The 21,971-nt window shown below is 45.0% G+C and overlaps 1 protein-coding gene across 11 annotated transcripts in view; it reads right to left on the bottom strand.

The window, feature by feature from the left end:
* The window catches only part of bahcc1a (BAH domain and coiled-coil containing 1a), a 62,064-nt gene that overhangs the window by 26,553 nt on the left and 13,540 nt on the right, over nt 1-21,971 (bottom strand). For 7 of the 11 annotated variants that reach the window (XM_084925864.1, XM_084925869.1, XM_084925870.1 and 4 more), the window contains exons 3-4: nt 6,353-6,535; nt 118-243 (exon numbers count right to left, since the gene is read on the bottom strand). In XM_084925864.1, the coding sequence (XP_084781990.1) occupies nt 118-243; nt 6,353-6,535 (309 nt within the window). Of the gene's footprint in view, nt 1-117; nt 244-6,352; nt 6,536-11,374; nt 12,644-21,971 lie in introns of those variants that run through there. The other 4 variants (XM_084925867.1, XM_084925874.1, XM_084925872.1 and 1 more) reach the window with 2 other exon arrangements.

Genomic DNA, 21,971 nt, shown 5'->3' with positions numbered 1-21,971 from the left:
AGAAAAAAAAAAAAGCATGCTCTCAGTATTGCACAGACAACACCACCAGACTATACCGCTTCCATTTGAATTCATATTATTTCCGTGTGATTAAATTTTAATAGTCTCACATCCCACCTTTTTGTGTGTCATAGAAACGGTGTTGCCCATAGAGAACTCCACTGTTGGCATGGTGATCCAAGTGGCTCATAGGAAGGAACGTGTGGGCCAGACTCCCTGAGAATCGAGGATACCCTGGACCTGCTAAGATAGCAGAGAGGGAGAGAGTTGATAAGAAAGGATAACAACCACAGAGATGCAGTTATCCAGTGTAATCCTTCAGGTCCAATGCAGCTGGTGGTGTTCATACGCAAATAAGTGCTGGCTGTGCCTCACATGTTTGCCTTTCCTGCTGGAGTTTAGAATGAAAACAATAACAGACAAGCCTGGGGATTTCTGTAATATATGAAATTTGTCTTTGAAACATATGGTGCTTTCTTTAACTCACTCTTAGAAGTGGCAGCCGCACCTTGAACCATCTGAATGGGGTGATAAGGATGGATTTGAAGCTTGTGTTTGCAATGAACAGAGAGCTGGGCGGCTAACCTTTACTGACCTACATCAGAGGTAAGAGGTCATCGGGATGTTGGGCCTGTAAGCTAGTACACCTGGGCTTATTACACCAAGCCCATCTGGAGGACGTTTACGCCACAACCAAACAAAAAGCTCATTTTGCAACGGGACATTGGAAAACACAAAGGACTTTGAGTGTAGAGGAGAGAAAAGATGGACTAAGATGAAAGCCCATCGCAATATCAATACTAAAAAAAAAAAGCATCTCTATGACAACCCACTTTCACTGCATTTGAGTAACTATAGCATCTAAACACATCAATGTGAATTAAATTAGCCTATCTATGCTACCGTGTAATTAATCATTTCACCCAACCAACGGAATAAAATCGAGGTACTGTAAAGGACACACAAAAAATGTCCAATAATGCGATGATGTTGCTTAGTGACAGCAGCGCTATAGCGTAATTTTAGTTTAATACTTTAAAAAAAGCATGATTAAATCCAAGTCATCAGTCTACATACAAGTTAAAGAAATAACTAAGGAAAATAAAAGGACTATATTATAGATGTATATATATATATATATATATATATATATATATATATATATATATATATATATATATATATATATATATATATATATATATACATACATATACACACACACACACACACACACACACACACAGTCACATGAGTGAACCACTTTTGTTGAAATGGAAAACCAAAAAAGACGGAGACACACTTTTTTGTTTCTTTTTTAATTCATAGGACAGACAGGTCTATCAGCCCACTGTCATACAGTAAAATTTAAGTGATTAATTTCTCTTCAGCTCAACTATCAGACCCATCTGTCGCTGTAGCTTTACTTTCCAGTGCAGCTCATGGATGGCGTAAAAAGGATACGGGCCGAAAGAGAGGAAAAAATTTTTGGAAAACGTGCGACCTGATCCCAGAAAGCGCAGATGCACTTTATTCGGCCATGTGTTTTTGTACACACATGGTTTTTACAGCAGCTATGAGTGTTGAATGTCTCACTTTCTGCCGGTGGAACAATGGGGCCCGGTCCTATGAGCCAGCTCTGGGGAGGGAGGAGTGTTGTGGTGGGCTTAATGACCTCTTCTCAGTGCGGCCTCTGCATCCTCCCATCTTAATTAATGAAATACACAGAGGAGGCAAACAGCCCTGCAATAACACAGGAGGTGCTGCTTTCTGAGGAGGGCAAAGGGGTGATAATTACATACCCTCACTTTTCCCTTTTCCCGTTTTTCACCTATGTTTCTACCTTGTTTTTTTTCCTTCCCATCCCCCCTCTTTTGTCTCTGTCTCCTCCTTTGCTGTCATGATTAATAAGCACGCAAAATTATGCCAATTCATTTACAGCTTGGGGGGGGGGGAGCTTTGTTTAAGCAAGTCATTTTTTCCTTTGATTTCAGGAGAGGGAAAAGCAGAGAGCTGTTTGCCAGTCTTTATCCAAGCTGGGAGAGGGTCTTTTTTTTTCTTTCTGCGGCAGCATGTTGTTTGTGAGCGTGACGATTGATGGCGTAATCCCTTTTCACAGTGTGGTCTGGCTGTGCCCGATAATGCCAGCCTGCTCAGTTTCAGCATGCTCTCCACTGGGGCGGCAAGAGGGGGACTGCTGGGCACGGCGGAGCTCATTCAGCCATTAATCTGGCCAGGACAAGGGAAGCTGCTACTTCTGCTACCGCTGCCGATGCTGCTGCAGGCGACGTGAGCAGGGTCTTAGTGCAGTCTGCTGACTGCACAGCAACCTCGCTCTCCTTCGCTCCCTCCGCACACTCACACATAAACACGCCAGCATCAGCAAGTGAATGGCAGAGGGGAGTTCACAGCGCATGCCCTCCTTTCCACCGGCAGAGCAGGGGTGAGAGGCAGAACAAACAGAGCTGCATCCCAAGGAGGGATTTCTAGAAGTTCTGAAGGTATTTCTCGCAACATGGTGGGTTGAGAGAAGCAGGCCAACAGGGAGGACAAAGAAGGGGGTTAGATATAGAACAGCACCTAGAGGCAGAGGAGAATTATTCCTGCCGCTTTAGAGGCGGTTTCTCACTAGCACAATACCAGTCCTCTTACACCTTCTCTGAAGACATTCAGTTACTGATAAGGCTTTCACCACTTTTGATAGAAGAAAAAAATAACATAAATGAAAATTCTATTTTCTCCAGGGAGGTGGCTGTAACGCATCAGAGACGAAGCGATAGAAGGACGGAGAGAGAGAGCACGCCACAGGAAGACCGAGAGGAGAGGAGGAGCAGCCTGAGCTGCCTGTCAGGTCCGCTAATTGAGAAAAAAGTGACAGAACCATCAAGACACAGAAAGGGAGGAGAAGAGGAGAGGAGACGAGAGATGTTTGGCGGAGGAGGGGCAGTGCTGTGGTGGATCTCTTCAGGTTTGACTAATTGAAAGGAAGGGATGCAGACTGGCACAGGAGAGAGAGAGGGAGAGGGAGAGAGAGAATGAAAGAAGCAGGAGTAAGGAAGAGGAGAGGCGGGGGGGTGCAGCTTAAATCCTACAAAAGGAAAAGCAAGCAACTGCTCACAGAAGGAAAGATGGACAACTGAAGATAGGCTTGGAAAGGCGTATCAAACAGAAGTGGATTAGACAGGTGTGTGCAGGCAACTCTGTGTGTGCGTGCATGCGTGTGTTTATATGTGTGGACAAAGATATGAGACTGCGATTATTTTTGGCATAACTTAAGAAGTCATTTGGACCCTGGCCAGCTGGCCTCGGGACTGCGAGGAGTCGGCAGGTTTTCTTTTTATTCTTTACCCACTTCCCACCCTTTTTTCTCCTCTTTTGGTCATTTTTCTTTGTTTTTGTTTTTTTTCATTTTTCCACTCAGTCGATTCAGTGGGGTTTGTTCAAACAGTCCCAGACATGAAAATAAATCTTTCAAAAGCTCGGTGGGCCTAATTTATTTTAACAGGTGTTGTGAAAACATTTTACATTTACTGAAACATTCACTACACTGCATCTGCCCCTGTTTTTGTGTCCCCCCACCACCGACCCACCCTTCTTCTTGCATCCGTAGCCGTATACTAAGACTCCGTCTCTGTGACAGTGAGCTCACAGCACTGCTCAGCTCAGCAAAGGAAAAAAACAGACAATTCCTTGTGGTAACATACAATGGCTGCTGCTGTAGCTGGCAAGAAGAGATTCTGAAACAAAAACTTCCTTTAATCTCTGTTAACTCCTCTGACGTCATGAAAGCCACTAATGGTTTGGGTCTTGTTGCTGTGACCTTACAGAAATATCCTAGAATTTGTTAGACTAGCTGTACACTTTCCTTTTCCCAAAACAATAAATCTTTAACCAAAAGTCAACAAAAGACTGTTGTGTTAAAAAAGAAAAAAAATGCCTTTGCCAAAGTTATCCTTACCGCCAGTGTCATTTAAAGGAGCCTAAACTGACAGGAGAGCACGTCCAGACTACTGCCCATGCCAGGGCAGCTGAAGTTGAAAGACCTTTTTTCCCCTCTTAGTTTAGCCAACCTGAGAAACTGAGGTTGAAAGTTTGCGATGGGATATTTTGTTACTTTAGTAGCCAAAGTAGGGGCGTTTCTATGGATATGTTTAGGGTCAATGCATAAGGTTAAAATATTCTAATTTTTGTAACAGCCCGCATAATCAGTAAAAGAAGTGTAATGCTGGTACATCAGGGTGCTGAAACCTTGGAAGAATGCTGCATTTCTGAACATTTTTGCTGTTTTCTCCGGGCTTAATGGAGCAAAAATAATATCCATCTTACATTTTATGTGGCTTTTCTTTATCACCAACTCATTTCAAATGCCCGCAAAACTTATTATATTGAAAAGAGGAATTAATTCTTAATTGACTCACCAAATAGGAGTAATAAAAAAATAAATGTGATTAGCCTGCTCCATATAGCCACAGTCCATTGTTTATCCCCACTAAGTGACTAGTTAGCAAGCAAAGGAGATAATTGTTCTCATCTGCTTGTTACGTGATAGATTTCGGGCTTTTAATCTGTAGAAAAATGTGTCAGAGAAATAGCGGAAACAAAGGCGTTCCGCGCAATGACAGGTATATGCCAGAAACGTGCGAATCGTAAAATCGTTTTCGAATACAAATTTGAACTGCTTTGCTTAGATATGCACGCAAGCAGCCACTTTAAAAAACAGAGAAAAAGAAGAAGAAGAAAAAAAAATAAAAACACAGCACTTCTTTGAGGTTACAAGCGAAACACTAATGCACCGACACAAGCACAAGTCAATGCCTGCTCTGATGCTGGTGGGGTTCTGCTGACACCCGGAGAGAGAAGGCGAGAGTCTGGGTAATTGTGCCGCTCATTTTGATGACTTGCTTTTTATGCAAAACAGGAAAAAGACAATATGCAATTATCTTGAGGAGGGAACAGCTGAATGTGGTTGATGAACAGTCTGGATTCAATCATGCTCTTAGTGCGTTATATGCAATTAAACTGCAATAGAGATAATGGTCTCCATTGCCAACTGAGTAATAATCCCAGTCATAATCACCTCCATTACTTTTATTAGGCTTGGCATTATCTTCATCACTCTTAATATTATTTTACTTTTCCACAAGAAGAAAGTGTTTGACAATGAAACCTAGAAAGTATAAGATAAAGGAAACACTGATGCTTACAAAATGAGTTTGGAGGGAAATGTCTGAGATTGGGCTGACGCCGGAGCTAATATCTTGGAGGAGTCTAGAGTTTAATCTGGTGTAGCATCTGTCCACTGAGTCAGCGGCCTGGTGCCCGGGGCATCAGAGCAAGGAAGTTGCTGGGAGATATCATATGACTTAACAATCTTCATGACTATACAGCATCTCAGCTGTAATCCACTTAATCATCCCTGGACACATAACATGCAGGTGGGGTGCCGCTGATGAGTGACCACGAATTTCAAAAAAAAAAAAAAAAAAAAAAAAAGAGAAAAGAAACACTTCCCACTGGTCTCCCCACCGATAACATCTGGGATATTCTTAGATAATAAATATATTATAACCAGGGGGCTGAAATAACAAGAGTCCATCCAGGATTGTGATTCACCAGGTAATTTTAGGTGGCCATCACAGTGCGTAATTACCAAGATGTAAATCTGAAGGTGAAGACACAGAAAAGCTGACCTTACGTTAATATATTAATAAGATGATTTGTCTTGTGTTTATCTGTCACCCCAATTAATTCCTGAAACACCCAACTACATTAATCCCTCAGCTTTATCGTTATCTGACTTCCTGGCTGTATCGCGACAGAATATGAGGTGTTGAAGTTGGTTTGTGAGTGTATGTGCGTGTGTGTCGAGTAAGGGTTTAGTAATTCTGATTGGTGGGAACCACCTTTTTAAGACTGTGATGGAGACACCGGCTGAAAGCTCTGCAATCACTGCAACTTTTTTCTTTTTTTTTTCTGGCACACAGTCGCATGTGCTGCTTCAGAGGGCCCTGAGTGACATTCCTGCTGACATGAATCGAATACCGCAAGATTCTGTGGCTGAACTTTTAACCCTGTGTCTGTATCCAGAAAACCGTGGCACAGTGCTCTATCCCAAACATGCTGGGTGTGGGCCTATTTTAGTGCATAAATAAAAGGGTTGGAGCCCGGACGATTACAAGCCGTACTTTGGTGCAAACCTAGCGCGACACAAAAATATACAATATCAGAGTAACAATACACCGTGCAAAGCTGCCTCCAATAATGCCAGGACATAAATATCACCTCATCCAGATGGTGAGGTCAGATGAGGGGCTGTGGCTGTGTGTTTGTGTACATGTGTGATTTGAGGTACCTTCATGCGAATGGGGAAACCAGATTTGCGAGGCGCTCGAGTGGGGTCCGCCACGGAAGGAGGGCGAAGAGGGCGAGGAGGGCGGCCGGGAGGGATGAGACGGGTGGGAAGGAGGGGAACCCAGACTACTGGCCAGAAAGGTCCCCATGAAGGAGGCAGAAGAATTGCCCATCAATCCACTGCCTGCATTCCCACAGGAACAAAAGGTAAGGAGAGAGAAAAATGGTTAGAATTGAGAGTGTGTGTACACTGGGACAGTGAGTGTGACTAAAAATGAAAAGGAAAAACAAAAAGAAAAGCTTTGCATCTCAGTGTGAGGCCCACTCATATATACATATTTTTCTTCTCTTTTTTTGGTAGAATCATTAAGCCAGGCAAATGTGATCGCTGCTCTCGGGAGAGGCTGAATGAGTGAGAGAGCGTATGTGTGTGACAGAGAGAAAGTGTGAGACTCTCCTCCCCCTCACTGTCAGCAGAGTCCTCTTCCCTCGTCTTCTCTCCCCTCACACCACCTCTCCCCATGGGCAGACAGAGGTCTCATCTCACAGCTGAGTACACACTTTCTCAGGCTCTCTCCCTCTCGCTCTCACACACTTTTGCTCCTGCTCCCCAGTGTCCCTTTCTCAATTTCTCTCCCTCCCTCCATTATCTTGTGCTCTCCATCTCTCACTTCCATGCCCTCAATCTCTTTTATTGCTTTGCTCCATTTCACCTCCTCTCTGTCTGGTTTTCTTCCAGTCTTGCTTTTTCTCTGCGTGACGCTGACAATCCCGTGCTCTTCTTTCTTCTCTGGTTCCATTTCGGTGTTTCACTCCTTTTTCCTTCCTCCTGCTTTGTTACAAAAGCCGTCTTCACTCTTCTCGTCCCCTCCTCTGTCCCATTTTGATGTGCAGAAATACACCATGCCTCTTCCAAATCCTCATTGTCTCTTCCTTCCCTCCCTCTTTCCCTGTTTCTAGCATTGCTTTGCTTTGTTCTTTACCATAATAATGGCACCAGCAGAGCAATCTGTCCCTGGCTGGCTGAACTGTGTGTTTAACAAGACTATGATGAGTAATTGACCATTTGTAGCAACGCCCGTATGACTGGGGGCTGATTGTCTATTATGCATTGCTGGGCAAGCTGGAGAAAACACACTGATTAACCACTGCTTAAATTGCATTCCCATTACGCGCCCGCCAGTGCACTTGAGTGAGGGGCCCGGGTGCCCGGCTCTTTGCGCATTCATTTCCCCCAAGTCACACCACCGTGAAGTCTCATGCATATGTATGAAGTTGCCTGTATGAGAGCACACATGCAGATACATGCTCAGACACACATTAGTGTATCGTATATCGCGCACACCAAAACACGGGGAGAGCGACACAGTAGAAATTCATTATGAGCCTCTTATGACAAGCTGATCTCCCAAGGAATGCTGAGTGATTTGATTTTCTTGGAGCATGAATCAGTCCAAACATGCATCGATCCTTTTTTTTTCTTTTTCTGGGAGTGTGAGAACAATTGTGTGGGAGCCTTAATCAGCCAGCCAGTGAGTGAGCACATCCTCTGGGCAGACAGCAGGGATAAACCCATCAGTCTGCTTCTCGCTTTTGCACCGAATAGCCTATGGCTCATAGGCCAGAGCACAGAAGCATGCAGGGGCGTGTGCACACAAACACACAACACGTACAAAAGCACCTCTGTCACACTTGGTACCACCGCGCCAGACAGGTAGAAATCCCCCACGATCCCCAACCTTACAGCGCCCTGCCTCGAAAAACTACCTTACAACCAATCCTGCGTGTGTGTGTGTGTGTGTTTGTGCGCATGTGGATGCAGCGACACTCTTGGAGGTCTCTGAAATTTGATCACAGAAAGAAATGAAGCCAAAGTGTGTTGTGATTCATTTCTCTTTTGCCGTAGATTATCTGGATAATCAGGTTATCTTAGTCTAAGCCTGTAAAATTGGGCTGGAGATTTTTATTTAGATCCACTTCTAATAACAAAACATTGGAACAAAATAATGAGACTACATCTCCTAAATCACATGGTAGCAAAAATCTTCTATTTAATCAGATTTCGAGTGTCTATAGCAACATTTCACATGTTGATGGGAGACACTGTCAAGTAGCCTGGTCACATGCTACACTATCCATGCTGTTCTCCTTTTGCCCTGTATCAGTCCCCATTCCCCTCTGCTGCCACCTCCTATCACTTGGTCCCTGTGGAGGGCTCCTGGCACGGTTCTGCGGAGTTCAGAGTGGGTGTCGGGGGCCAGTGGAGGTGGGGGGTGGGTGGATTATGGCCAGCATGCTCACCAGGCACACATCCAACCTTCATCATCCAGACACGTCGGGCTCCTGTATGTCACCGCCCTCCATGCTGCACACTCATTGCCCCCCCCCTCCTCTCTTCTGCCTGTCGCCCCCAGGAACCCCAGCTTTCCTCAGTGCCTCCGGCTCACATAAATCAGCTAATCCTCCTGCATTATTAACAGCCTTGCCTCAGAGTGAGAGAGGGAGAAAGGGTGAGAGAGACATAGAGTGACAGAGAGAGGCTGCAAAGCCCCTCTTAACACAGTGAGGAGAGAGCCTCTGCCAGAAAGACAAGGGAAGGAGAAGGACAATACATTAAAAAGGGGACGTGTAGATGTCGGGCAAGGAGATCTTTGAAGTTTAAGCCTGTGTTCAGGGAGAAAGGGATTGAATGAAAACCTCAGAAGGGTCTTGGATCAAATCAAACCACAAGCCCTTCCCACAGCACAACCGAATCAGACCTTCCAGTGGTCCAGTTTGGCCGTGGCATCTTCACTTGGTGAAGGACTGAGCACCGCTCTGATGTAAACTGTAGCAGGTGAGAGTTAGTGGTTGGCAGACTCCTCAACCTGTCAATCACACTAAATGACCTCTCCCTTAGTGTTATATTTGCCTCCTACTGAAAGTATGCTGTGCATGACGCCACACAAATTCCTGCTTCTTTTTTTTTCCTTCAAATTTTCATACTCTTGTTTAGAAAACACAAACTCCACTCACGCTGCGTTAATACAATGCCCTCCCTGAACCCATTTAAATCCTAATGAATCAGAGGTGTAGGTGAGAAAGCACATAGGTTATAAAAGTGGGCTGGTTTTTCACCTTTCTTTCACTTTGGATGCCGACTAAAGCAGTGCAGAACAAGTGGAATAAAAGTCTGAGCCATGACGGCACCACTGCTCGACTTACTATTACAGTTTTAGTGGTGTAATAAATAGTGACTTAGCCGTTGCTCCACCGCTTCCTTGTAAAAGTTATGTTTTCTGCGCCTGTGTGTTTTCTCTAAACTGTGTTTATTTATTTCTCCAGTTCCTAAGTGGTGCCAGCAGTGCAGTTGTATGTGCTCTTAAGAAAATCGGGTCATGTGCATCCTAATCGGCACCGATCCCTGACAGAGATGAAGATTAATCCTATTAGGGAATTAAAGGAGAAGGGGACACCGGGATAAGGGGAAACCCACCTCCCTTCCTGACATCTCAACACCACATCCCAACACTCGAACTCACACAGTTGTGTTCACATAGATCCAGAGAAACAAACACAAATGCCGCAGAACCTCCGGAGGTGGAGGTGTTAACTAGTGCTACTGTTTTGCTCCGGCGTTGGTGTGCAAGGGTGAAGGAGACCAGTTTGCGTGCAACAACAAAAATATACATGCATGCACACACAATAATGTGGGCCCAGGCATGGGCCCCTGAGGGTGGCACGGAGTGAGCAGCAGGCAGGGAGGCGTAGCTAGGAGAACGAAGGCCCAGTTGTCATGGGAACGAAAGAGAAACAGCGCTCGAGGCAAGGAGGCTGAATACGAGCCATTACAACAGCAGTGGGCAGATGCAGTTGGTCAGCATGCTGCTCAGCAAGAACAGCCAGTCTACCTTGAATCCCCACCTAGGTCACAGTTGCAATCAAACACACACTCGTCCAGTGAATTTAAACAGGTTTCAATTGTCAAGTTGAGGGGAGGGATGTGATGTCATCATACGACTCGGGGTAATTTGGGGCCTTAACGAGGCATAATACAATCTCATCTGCATGTGGACCACAAAGTGATGGGGTAAAAGGAATAAAAAAAGCTAGGAAGACAACAAGCACCCACCCACAACATCTTGTTCTTTTCAACGCTGGGAATCAGATCAAAAATTTCTCCTGAAGAGGCAGCCGCCCATCCACATGCGCTTGTGTTTATGAGCATGTGAGGGAGCACATGGGGATCTACAACTACGCCTCTAAGAAGAAGAAGAAGAAATACATTTATTTCACCTTGGATCATATTTCTCTGTCTGCTCTTGAAAAACAAGCCAAGGCAGTCTAAAGCCCTCCGTCTTATTCACAGACCGCAGCCCGAAGGGACGGATGGACGTGTCGTCTAGACAAAGAAGCCAGACGCACAATGAGAAGTGAGAGTGACGGTGACGTGAGGAGAAGAGAGACGGAAAGAAAATTGCAGATGTGACTGCATCAACCTGCTCTCCACAGCTCAGTGATCACCAAGTGCCACAGAGTGGAGGGAAGAAGCAGAAGAAGAAATGCCAGAGAATAAAAACACACAACCAGTTTATAAGAGCTCATATCAGAGAGTCTGTGAGCAGTTTAGGTCGCTCAGTGAACGGTCAGTGCCATGTGGCAGCCAGGTTCCTCAACACACCCTGAATAATCATAGCCCACATACTCTCTCTCACTCTCTCAGTCATGTCCTCTGACAGAAAGTACACACTCCCCTTCTTGTCTTAAATGAATGAAATTAACATCAGATTGGTGATTCAAGGGAAAATAAATATAAATGTACTTCTTCCAGGAGCTGCTAGTTACTGGCACTGCTTTAACACAGAAAGAAACGCGACAGAACATATACTGGTAAGCTAGGTTTTATATTATATCAGACATTTAAGAATTTCTGTGTTTAGCTGTAAATTGTAGCAGCTTGTTTCTTTAGCACTTGTTTACGAAAGAACCCACTATGAAAGTAGGAAACAGCAAGGAAGAAACAGACATTTGAAGAGTTACTTACCAAGTAAAAACATACTGAGCAGGATGCTCGTTGGTAAGCGAACTTCACTCCCACTTCAGTGTCTTTTCATCAGAGTTTCCTACTAATGTAGTTCCATGTTCTGCCCAGGAATTCAGACGCCCAAGAAGAAGCCAGCCAGACTTTCCACACACACACATTCACTCAAACACAGGACTTAGTTTTTGACCCTCCAGTAACACAGACTGGATTGGGCAACTGTACACATCAGCAGCCCCAGACAGACTGCACTGCTACCCTGGAGGGCCGCTGACTAACCCAGCACCTACTTCCTCACAATAAAACACAGATGGAATTTCAAATGGCTACTAAAGTGGGGGGATTTCCTTCAAACAGTCAAAGTCATCTTGAAAACATTAGTGCAACTGGTAGCCAAATTCCTCCTCACTTCAGAAACAACTGTAGCAAGTTTTTTTCCCCTTCCTCTTCTTAACTTGCCCCCTGCTTTACAAACTCCCACCTCCCTGACTTTTTTCTTTCTGTGTCGATGTGAGGCTTGATGGTGGGACTGGGGGAGTGGGCTACTGCAGGAGGATCAGAAGTATACTGAAGTGAGGGAGAGAAAGAGTGAGAGAGCGAGCAGGCAGTCCAGTCCTGGACCTGGGCCCAGTGCAGGGGTGGGGGAAAGTGCCAGCAGCGGACGCCTCCAACACTCTCCACACTGCGTGCCTGTGGAGTGAGTTTAGTGGATGTGGTCAGTGTGGGGGTGGGAGAAAGAGAACCAGTTATAAGAATGGATGGCGAAAGAGAGTGAGAAAGCCTCGTTACTACATGCAACATCCAGAGGAGGGGAAAGGGGTGAGAGTTTAGAGTAGATAAGAGACCGAGGAACTGTGAGAAACTTTCAAAGTGAAATCAGCAGAGAGCGTGTGGGAGTATGTGTGTGTGCGTTTATGAACATATGTGATCCTCTGTGTGTGCGATTGTGCATCCGTATGGTGGTCGTCTCGCTCAAGTTGACAGCCTGTGTTTGCTGAGTGGCTTCGTGGTCAGCCACTCTCTCACTACTGAAGTGATGACGGTGTAAAAGGGATTCTGGGAATTCTTTGCATGAGTACAATGCAAATAAAATTGGCCTGGGGAGGTCAGCTGAAGAACCCCTGCCACTTCCCCCAGCTGTTTATACAATATAGAAGTCGACATGATATGGATAAGAGATTCTAATCCTAAACAAATTAGACCAACTGGCTCACTCAAGTTTGGCAGGGAGCCCGAACATAACAATGGAGCCACGCATGCCACGCTAAAGAGAAAACGGGAGAAAATGTGCACACATGCCACCAGTGTCTCTCTTTATCTATTCTACTCCTCGAACCTTTTCACTGTTTATACAGCAGTTTGCAAAACTGCAAAAGCCAGCATCACATGTGTCTAGGTACCTGGCCAGGCTGCCATTTCAAGGAGTACAGCACGTCATGTTTATCACAATTAATCATTCATGAAGCTCTTTTTCAGAAAGGTTTATTTTTATCAAAAAGGAGCTTCCTCTTCAGTTCCATAGCTGCTGTGCCAACACTGGTGTGAGGGGCAGGAGGGGGCCAACAGAAAGAGATAGCAATGTCTGATAGAGTTCCTGCCGAAGAGGTGTGTTATGGGCAAAGTAAATAAAGAAGACAGACTGAAATTTCATGGCTATTTTCTGGGGAGCGGGCCAGGAAGTGTTGTTTAAGAGACAATCAGACATCTGACTGTCAAAGTGAGATTGTGCTAAGCGGTGAAGATTGCAGGTGAGAGCTAGAGCAGAGTAAAAAACTGGGGTAAGAGCGGGGCGATGAAGGGTAAAGTGCAGTGCTAAGGTTTAATGCTACTCACTGTTTAATGCTATTAAAATATTAATAGCCTCAGGCAAAGGTTTGGGCTCATCACTTAGACCCTTGTTTAAGCGCGCTTGCTGTGAGCCATGTGAAAGTGCGGTTGTTTGCTGAGTCACTGGCCTCATCTGTGGAGAACAAGCAGACATTCCAGGTCCGGGACACGGAAGGTGGGAGGACAGATTCGAAACAGCAACAGCACCAGGCCAGGCCAGGCCAAATGAGCTCAAGGCCTATTACCTTCCTTTTATTCTCACCCACACATGCACACTCTCTTTACCTAGTCCCACAACAGAGATTTAAGAGAACATACAAGAAAACCACAACACGAAATCACTGCATTCTGCTTTTGCTCATTTCTGTCCTTTCTGTGAGAACTTAAGTGTTCATGATGTAACAGGAAGTGCAAATTACTCAAGCAGTTTTCTCATTACGAAGTGTTTTCTCTCAAAGCACATAGTTATTTCCATCAGCATTTTAGTTTATTAAACTTCCCTCCATGCTTTACTAAACCTATTCCTTTTTTTCCCTCTTGGCTACGTGGATAAAATGCAAATGTTTCTTATGGAACGGGCATAAAAGGCATCAGATTTAGTTGGAAGTACTTTACTCCTTGTAACTTATACAGGACATTTGATGTGTCCAGACCAAACTGGTGGTTGTGCTTGTTAACTGACCCATTGTTCCACGAGGGTCATTTGTTGCATCCCAGCTCTTTATTCCCGAGGCATGAAATTGCGATTCCCATAGTGGGGCTCGTTCTCTCATCCACACATTCACGCTAACATCCACATTTTTATTTTGCCTTCTCTTCCCTTCTCTGGTTGATCCTGTCTTTATGATATACGCACACAGCAGCAGCACACCCAAACACAAAAAGAGCCGCCCACAGCTGCGTCAGGCCATCTCTCTAACAATCCAATCTGTTTTCTTTCCCATGATGTTTCCCATTGGCACAGGGAGGAGAAAATCAGATTTACTCCCCCACAGGGCCCATGCAGTTGCACTGATATGGAAAATGATTTCAGTGCTGCTTGAGCCCATAAACATTATTTTGGTCTCCCCTGTTAATGACACATTTCTTCCCAGCATTGTGGATCTCACAGAGGAAGAGATGAGATTCAGGGGGCGAACAAGGGAGGAGGAGGAAGAGAGGAAGAGGGGAGGAATCCTCCAGGGCCTCGCATACAACAAGGGAGTCCTTCACCCCTCAAACTGCTTTCTGACATCCAAGACTTATTCAGCCTCTTCCTCACTCACACACGCACACACTCAGAAATACAAACAGCTAATCATCCTACCAATCATTCAGGAGCTTGAATTGCATGGGTCATTAAATACCACCACTCCCCAAATCCCAAAAAACAAACAGACAGAAAAAATAATAATTCCCTGTTAGAAAGCAGAGCAGAGTCAAAGAAGGCTTTCTCACCTCTCTCTATATCGAGCTGTCAGCCTGATTCTAAACACACCATGTTTGGCTCCGGGGCTCAAAGCCGCCTTACTACAATTGTGTCATACAGCCCACATATCTTTTTATTGGTGGTAGCAGCCAATATAGCAGCCCCTCTTCTCCTCCTTTAATGCGGGGATAAAATTTATACTTTTAGCGGTGTGTTACAAACACTTTCTGCCCGAGGCATATTGTCAACGACAGGAGCACGCCGTTGCCTCGAGTCCTAAACGCAAGTCATTTAATATGATGGTGTTAAAAAGAGACTCCAACAGGCCAATAGTGAGGCACTAAACCTCCCATTTGGCATCCATTAAAGCCCATCTGCAGGAACAAATACAAGCCGGATGAGCAGGAAACAGCCACGTTAGCTATGACTAAAAACTATCCTTCATTTGTGAATATTCACTCACAGGTCTCTGAAAACTCTAGATCCAAAAATGGGATTTTCATGGTCCTCCTGTTCCACTGGAAAGATCAGATGGAATGCTCTGAATCTGGTTTGTTTTACAGCTGATGACTGATCCTTCTAAATCCATTGGTTTTATGTCCTGGCCATGGGGATGGATGGGTGACTAACGGCAGCTTGCGTGCCATGTTTCAGCCGACGCAGGCAAAGCTCAGCCAGCCAGGTCACGGACACAGACATGCCTCGTAGTGGGGAAAAAAGACAGATTAAAACAAGGATTCAGCACTATTCTCTAATTAGTACCCTGTTAACTTTTGAACTTAATTGGTTAATTGAGATGTGGTTAGACCGGGCAGGTTTCCCCTCCCTCGGGGTGACCATACGGCTCCAGCATTTCAGCCTGGCAGTGCCTGGCACAGGAGGTGGCTGCGTCTCTCTCGCTCTCCCTCTCCTTCTCTTTTTGAGCATCCCACCGCTCCACTGACGAGGAGTAATGATGCCGCACAGGAGGCAGTAAAACTGTGTTTTGCGAGTGTGTTTTAGCAGAGATTGTACCCATGCACTGCACATATGCTCGTGCCACATCAAAGCGGTGCTTTGACTACCCAGTCCTGGGTGGTCTAATCCTCTCTTCTCTCAACCAGCAGTGCTAGGTAGATAGACTTTGGAAAAGTGTAGTGTGGATGTTGGTGGATGTTACCTCACCACAGGCGAGGGTTCTGTCAAATTCAGAAGTTAGTTTGCTTTGGAGGAGACATGGGCAACGTGCTGAGGGAGAATAAAAGTGCGCTGCAATGCATACACAGATAAACGCACGTTCACGCTTGGGCGTCGCATTGCTCGAGTCTCCCCATCTCCTTTGGTTCATGCACAATGATAACCACAACACCACATAAATCTGCAAGCAGCTCAATTCATTGGGGCAAATTTTGTCTGCTGTCTTCCCTTTTTCACTTTCATCCCTTCTTCTCCATTTGCTCCTTCGAGCCCCATCACTCATTCCCCTTCTCAGTTTTCCTTTTCCATCCTCACACCCTCTCCATCATCCCACATCACTCTCCCTCCATCCCCCTGCTGCTCAGTTCCATATTTCTGTCCTCCCTCATCACCTCGGTCTCTTCCCTCAGTTGGCGTCAGCCACATGCTTCAAAATGGAAACACTTTCTCTTCATTTTCAGTTTTTTTCTCTTTAAAATCATTTTTCCTCCCACTCTCTTGTCCCATTTGCGCTCCGTTTCTCTGCTCTTGTTTGTCCATCAGTGTTCACAAGGTCCAAAAGTATAATGAACATCTTGTTTTATGGGGTTAGCCCCTCCCTATATCAGAGTCACCCATAAATCAACATCCTAGCATTCAAACGGCAACGAGGACTCGTCGGAATGTCCTGTTCTCCCTAGTCTTCCCATCTTCTCTCCCTCCCTCCGTCTGTAGCCTGGCACCTCATTTAGGTCATGCAGAGCAGTCCTGGACATCAGGGGTCTGGTTGGAGTCACTACGTTGCCGCTGTCCTCCAAGTTCTCTTGGATTGTCCTGTAATATGATAAAGTCTGATGTCTGTGAGAGAAACAGAAGGCAGCTCCCTGCTCTGGCTTCTCTCTTTTTGATGTAGCCTGTCAGAGGCACAGAGCAGAACAGTGCAGATAACAGAGCCAGGAACCGCTGCACCAGCCAGTCCAAGGTCTTTCTGCAGCCCTGAATGTAATTTGCTGTTGGTTCACAGGGGGAACAAAGGAAAAATGTTTAATTCTTGTAGCGTTCGGCTAAGACAAATGCAAGCAGTTTTGTTCTGATAACCTACAGACAAGGGGAAGCGAGGCACCTGGGTAGCCAAGGCCAAACATTATACAGTATCACCTTGTAAAGAACACAGTGTATAATCTCACATGCATCACCTTGACTTCTCTTGTTACCAAACGTCTTATCCATGATGACAAGACTCTTCTCGACTCATGGAGATAACCACTTCCTCTCCCACTTTATCCATCTGCACTTTCAAATGCACGAGTTTAGCCAAATCACGCTGCCAAACTGGCCTTTAAAGATGAGTTATATCTTGCGATAACTCTTGACACCGGTCATCTATGGAATGCTGCTGCTGGTGTCTGCTCAACATCTGCAGCCACAAAGGCAGAAATGAGTAAAATTAAGAGCATTTCCTGTCATCATTACAAAAGAACGGAGCTCATCATTGCACAAACATCAGCAGATGAAGTGTAACACAGAGCAAGGCAGCAGCAAAGACAAAAAACCCCACAAATTTAAATGCCTCTTGTCTCCCCTCCTGTTCCCTGACCTGCCATGACCTACCTTAGCCTCCTCTGCTCTCCAGCTGGTTATCTTGACGGCTTTAACGACTCATTGTGGAAGAGGCAAAAATACAAGGTCAAACCACGGAGGAGGAAGGCGGATTGTTTTTTCTAGATCAGCTGCTCATTCCTGTCTGTGTGGATGAACAGCTACCACTGCAGTCTTCCATTACTTTTACAGTGATCGCATTTAGTATGTTGGAGGGGCATTATGGGCCATCATGTGTTGTCCTCCCCTCTGTATTTGTCTGGGACACACACACACACACAGATATATAAAAGAAATAGCAGAGAAGAAGGGAACAGACCTTGTGGGCTTACAACAGGCTTGCAGCATCTGATCGAAGCCAACAGATGTGTTGCAGCTGCTTGTTTGGTTTGCCTTAGCAGATCCTTCCAATCACACACACTTACTGACAAGTCATACAAAAACACCACTAAATACTGAAAAGTTATAAACCTGCAAGTTAAAAAAATTTTTTCCAACTGGCCATGTCTAATAGTTCTATACTAGCAGTGTTTTAGGTTTCAAATAAAAACTCAGTATCCCTGAGTAACTATTAAAGTTACTTTGAACAGTACACCTATTCTTATTTTTCTTTAATTTATGCTTAACATTGGTGGCCATAAAATATATCAGCACCTATGCTGGGTCAGAAAGCCAAAATTTATATGAAAGGTCTGAACTCATGCAATGATTTGGTGAATGTATGAAACAAATGAAGCAAGTCATAGCTGTGGGGTTGACCGGAGAACACGAGGGAAAAGTGATGCAGGGAAACCTCGGCTGGGAGTCTGCATGCTCACAGGAGAGCAACAGCTATCAGCAGGTTATCATAACGCCAGTGTGAGCCAAGCGCCGTCTAGATCTGGCAGAGGCCATAATGGAGAGGAGGGGCGGCGTGTGGAGGGGAAGCGGCGAGGAAGCAGACTAAAGAAGAGTTATTAGGGTGCTGTGAGGCAATGAGGGGAAGAAGGTCTCCTGAAATGTTTTGACACAGAGATCGCAAATGTGACACAGGTGCTTAAACACAGATTTTCTTCTGCTTTTTTTTTTGAGACAACTATTAGTTGTCACTTCACCTTAAACCGCTCATTCACTGATGCTTAATGGCAAAGCGTGTTTTATGACTGTCAGACTGATTCGTTACCAAGCTGAGCAATAACAGCAGAGTCCAGGTTCTTTACGCAGACTGCCAGCACCCTAAACACCCCATTATTTTAATGGGTTAACATGAAAACCAGACAGTCTAGCAGAACGAATAACCTGTGCTGGGACCGCAGCTTTATCCATTGTTTTGTGCTGTATGTATTACCACATGCACCGCATTCCCTCACAGCCACTGTGTGAGTATGGATTTGTGTTTTGGAGAGTGTGGTTTCTAGCCTTTACTGTATTTGATCTGGCATAGCTGTCTATTGTGGCAATGGGCTTTGCTCTCCTCAGATAAGAGAGCAGTTATGTCAACACTGGGTGCTGTGAAGGAGCCGCCTGGTCGTGTTGACATTCTACAACATTGCTTATTTACTCTGACCACAGAGTTCAGTCATCATCTAGTTACTAATACGCTAATAACCAGAATCCTCCTGAGGGTGGAGCCCCCTACTGGCACTGCCAGGTACTGACTGTCTGCCTGGCAGGTGAGTAAAGAGGAGTAGAATGGGGGTAACAAATGGCTTTGAAAAACCCTGAGTTTAAAGCAGGCTGCTAGCAGACTGAAAAAAAAGCTTGACAAATGCTTCTCACAACACAGACTCAGTCAGCATGAGTCTGCATATTGAGCTGTGCTGAGCAGCCCTATCAGTAAAGAGCCAGTGGAGCAATCCATGCATAATTAGAGTAGGGGGAGGGGGTTAATTGACTTCTTTGAGAAAGATCCTGATTTCTATCAGCCAGTCCCATAATCATGTGAGTCAGGGCTCTCATTAAGCCCCCTCCCTCATTTATCTCTCTTCTCTTCTTCTCTTCCCGTCTAACCCTTTGGCCTCCTATACCCCCCCAATGTTTGTAAAAGAAAAGAAAAGAAAAGAAAAGAAAAGAAAAGAAAAGAAAAGAAAAAAGGTGAACCCCCATCGGCTCCTGCTGTGTCCTCACCAGGCCAGGAAAGGGTGAGCTAGATTTATAGCTAGCACCTGAGTGAGTAAGGTCCACATAAAGACATGATAAATGTACATTCACATGCACACCAACACTAAAAGCTCCAGACTGCAGTTGACCCGACTGCGACCTCAGTGTGGTAATGTGCTCACTGGCAGATATTAGCAGCAAAAACCAGTTACATTCAGCCGCGTGGACAGCAGTGTTCTCCATATAAAGTTGCACAAAAGATGCAAACACATTTTTTTCATTTATTAGTGTCAACAATGATGCTCAAACCACAATGCAGCGGGAACAGCACCATAACAAGTGTTTTGAATTATTTACAAGCAGAAAGTATACACTGCATACCGACATGCCTGCTTGCCACAAACACAATACGTTACGCTGGCATGTCAACACCTATGAATATTTACTTGAAGCATATCCGCTACGACAAGGCTTTTATTCGACACGGTTTTAAACCAATCGCAAAAAAGGACTACGGCTTCCTTCTGGCTGCCGTCCTTTTCGCTTCCCTTTCTCCCTTATTCTCTCTTATTCTATTGCCGCTTTGTGGAAACAGTGAAAGATCTGGAGAAAAACTGAATTCCACTGAGACGGAGTGAGAGAAAAAAATGACATGAAAAAAAAGAGACGAAAAGTGGCAAATGAGAGATTTCCTTCACAAGCCCATAAATCACAAGATGTGGGCAGGGGCAGTATAAGGTCCACCTTAATTTTTTTTTTTTAAAAAGACAAACTTTTTTTCCCAGCAATCCTTTCACAAGTAGCTCTAACCACCATTCTCCCTTTGCATGTTCACAAATACAAATCTACACAAACATATGTGCATAATCAAAAGAACACAAACTTTCTCCCTTCCTCTCCACACAATCTCCCAGATGGTGTATGTGGTGGAATGGCACTGCTTCCCACCAATCTGGTTGTGGCACAGCAGCCTGGCTGACTGGCTCAGAACCGTGCCTCATAAAAATCTCTTGCAGTTAGGTGCAGGGCGGCCTTCAAACAAAAGCAAGTCCAAGCAAGCGTGCTGTAATGAATCCTGCTCATTCTCAAATAAAAGCATACAGGCTGGTAGACTCTGAAGTGCAGCTGCTCCTTCAGGTAAGAGACATGGACCAGTGTGGGGAAATATGCCCTTTGGTGAACTTGGTTAATGCATGCAGTGCAGGGCTACACACTTGGTGAGAAGCTGGAAGAGCAGAGGGGCATAGATACCCTACTGGGATTAGGTATCTGTTGAACTGGCAGGGAGGAGGTGGAGTAAGCAATGGGAGCAACTGTCAGCAGCCTTTTTAGCTTCAGCGCTTGCGTGAGTTAATGTCGACTGCTGCTGGATGCGAGACTTAAAAGAACTGCCGTTACACTCGACATACGTGAGCTGGGTAAAGCAAGGTGACGAAACGGCTGGTTTGGAGCGCCGGGAAGGCTCAGCCGGTGCTTGAGAAACTTGAGCCCTGTGCAGGATGGTTCCAGAGACTGATGGAGATCCAAAAGGACTTAGGATCTGCTTTCATTCTGAGTGTTCGCCATCTGCCTAGCTCGAAAGAGAACCCATGGAGCTGGAGAAAACTGACAACTGACAGATGAGACACAGAGCGCAAAAAAAGTGTGTGTATGTGTGTCGTGCATGTGCACGAGTGCAGTCAGCATGTCAGTATTGATCCTCAAAGCAGCTCCACTTTCTGAAATAAGATCTGTCAAACAGGGATACACGCATTTAGTCACACACACACACACACACACACACACACAATAGAGTTAATACACTGTGGACCTCATAGCTTAAAGAAAATTTGCTCTCTAAAATAACAGACATCTGCACAACCCTCACATGTTCCACTCTTCCCAACAATCCTCTGCTTCCCACACAGCTGCCCACTTTACCGCTATACACGTGGTATTTATCCATCCAGTTTCCATGTGTACAGATTATTCTAGTCTCGCAATACCCTGTTACCAAGGATGACCAATTCGCTCCTCATACCTCACTGCTTAGCTGACACGTTACTGATCTTGTACATGAATTAATAAACTCAAACTCATCCCATTTTGTTTCCTAACAACCACACACGAATAAACATACGCATGACACATTTATGATTGGTAGTCATCAGTGGACTGTTGTTGGGGTTGCATTTGGGGTCCCTGCTGTATGAAAATGCCTCCTGAAGATCTCTCATGTGATCCCGTGAGTAATCCTTGAAACACACCAGTCTATGTAAGAGCCAAGACTAAACCAGTAAGTAATCAGCACAGATACACACTAGAAAATTCCTGTGACTCTGTTGAATGTTTTCTCTGACCTCCAGAGCTCTGAGAAACCACAATGATGTCTGTATTTTTTCTGCCTAGATAAAAAACAGACAACACAGGCCCAAGGGTCTGAAGAAGAAACAGCAGATATTTCCCATAACTGTCAGGCCATATGCAAGGAATATCATGTGATTTTAAGCACTTTACTGCTGAGCTTCTTGTAGAAGGGAAAGAAGCCTTCAC

The sequence above is a fragment of the Perissodus microlepis genome, chromosome 4, assembly GCF_051167445.1.
Source record: "Perissodus microlepis isolate ML-2025 ecotype Zambia chromosome 4, ASM5116744v1, whole genome shotgun sequence".
In the NCBI taxonomy this organism is placed as follows: domain Eukaryota; kingdom Metazoa; phylum Chordata; class Actinopteri; order Cichliformes; family Cichlidae; genus Perissodus; species Perissodus microlepis.
Note: the sequence above shows the minus strand (reverse complement) of the source record. Positions and strands in the feature narration are given on the sequence as shown.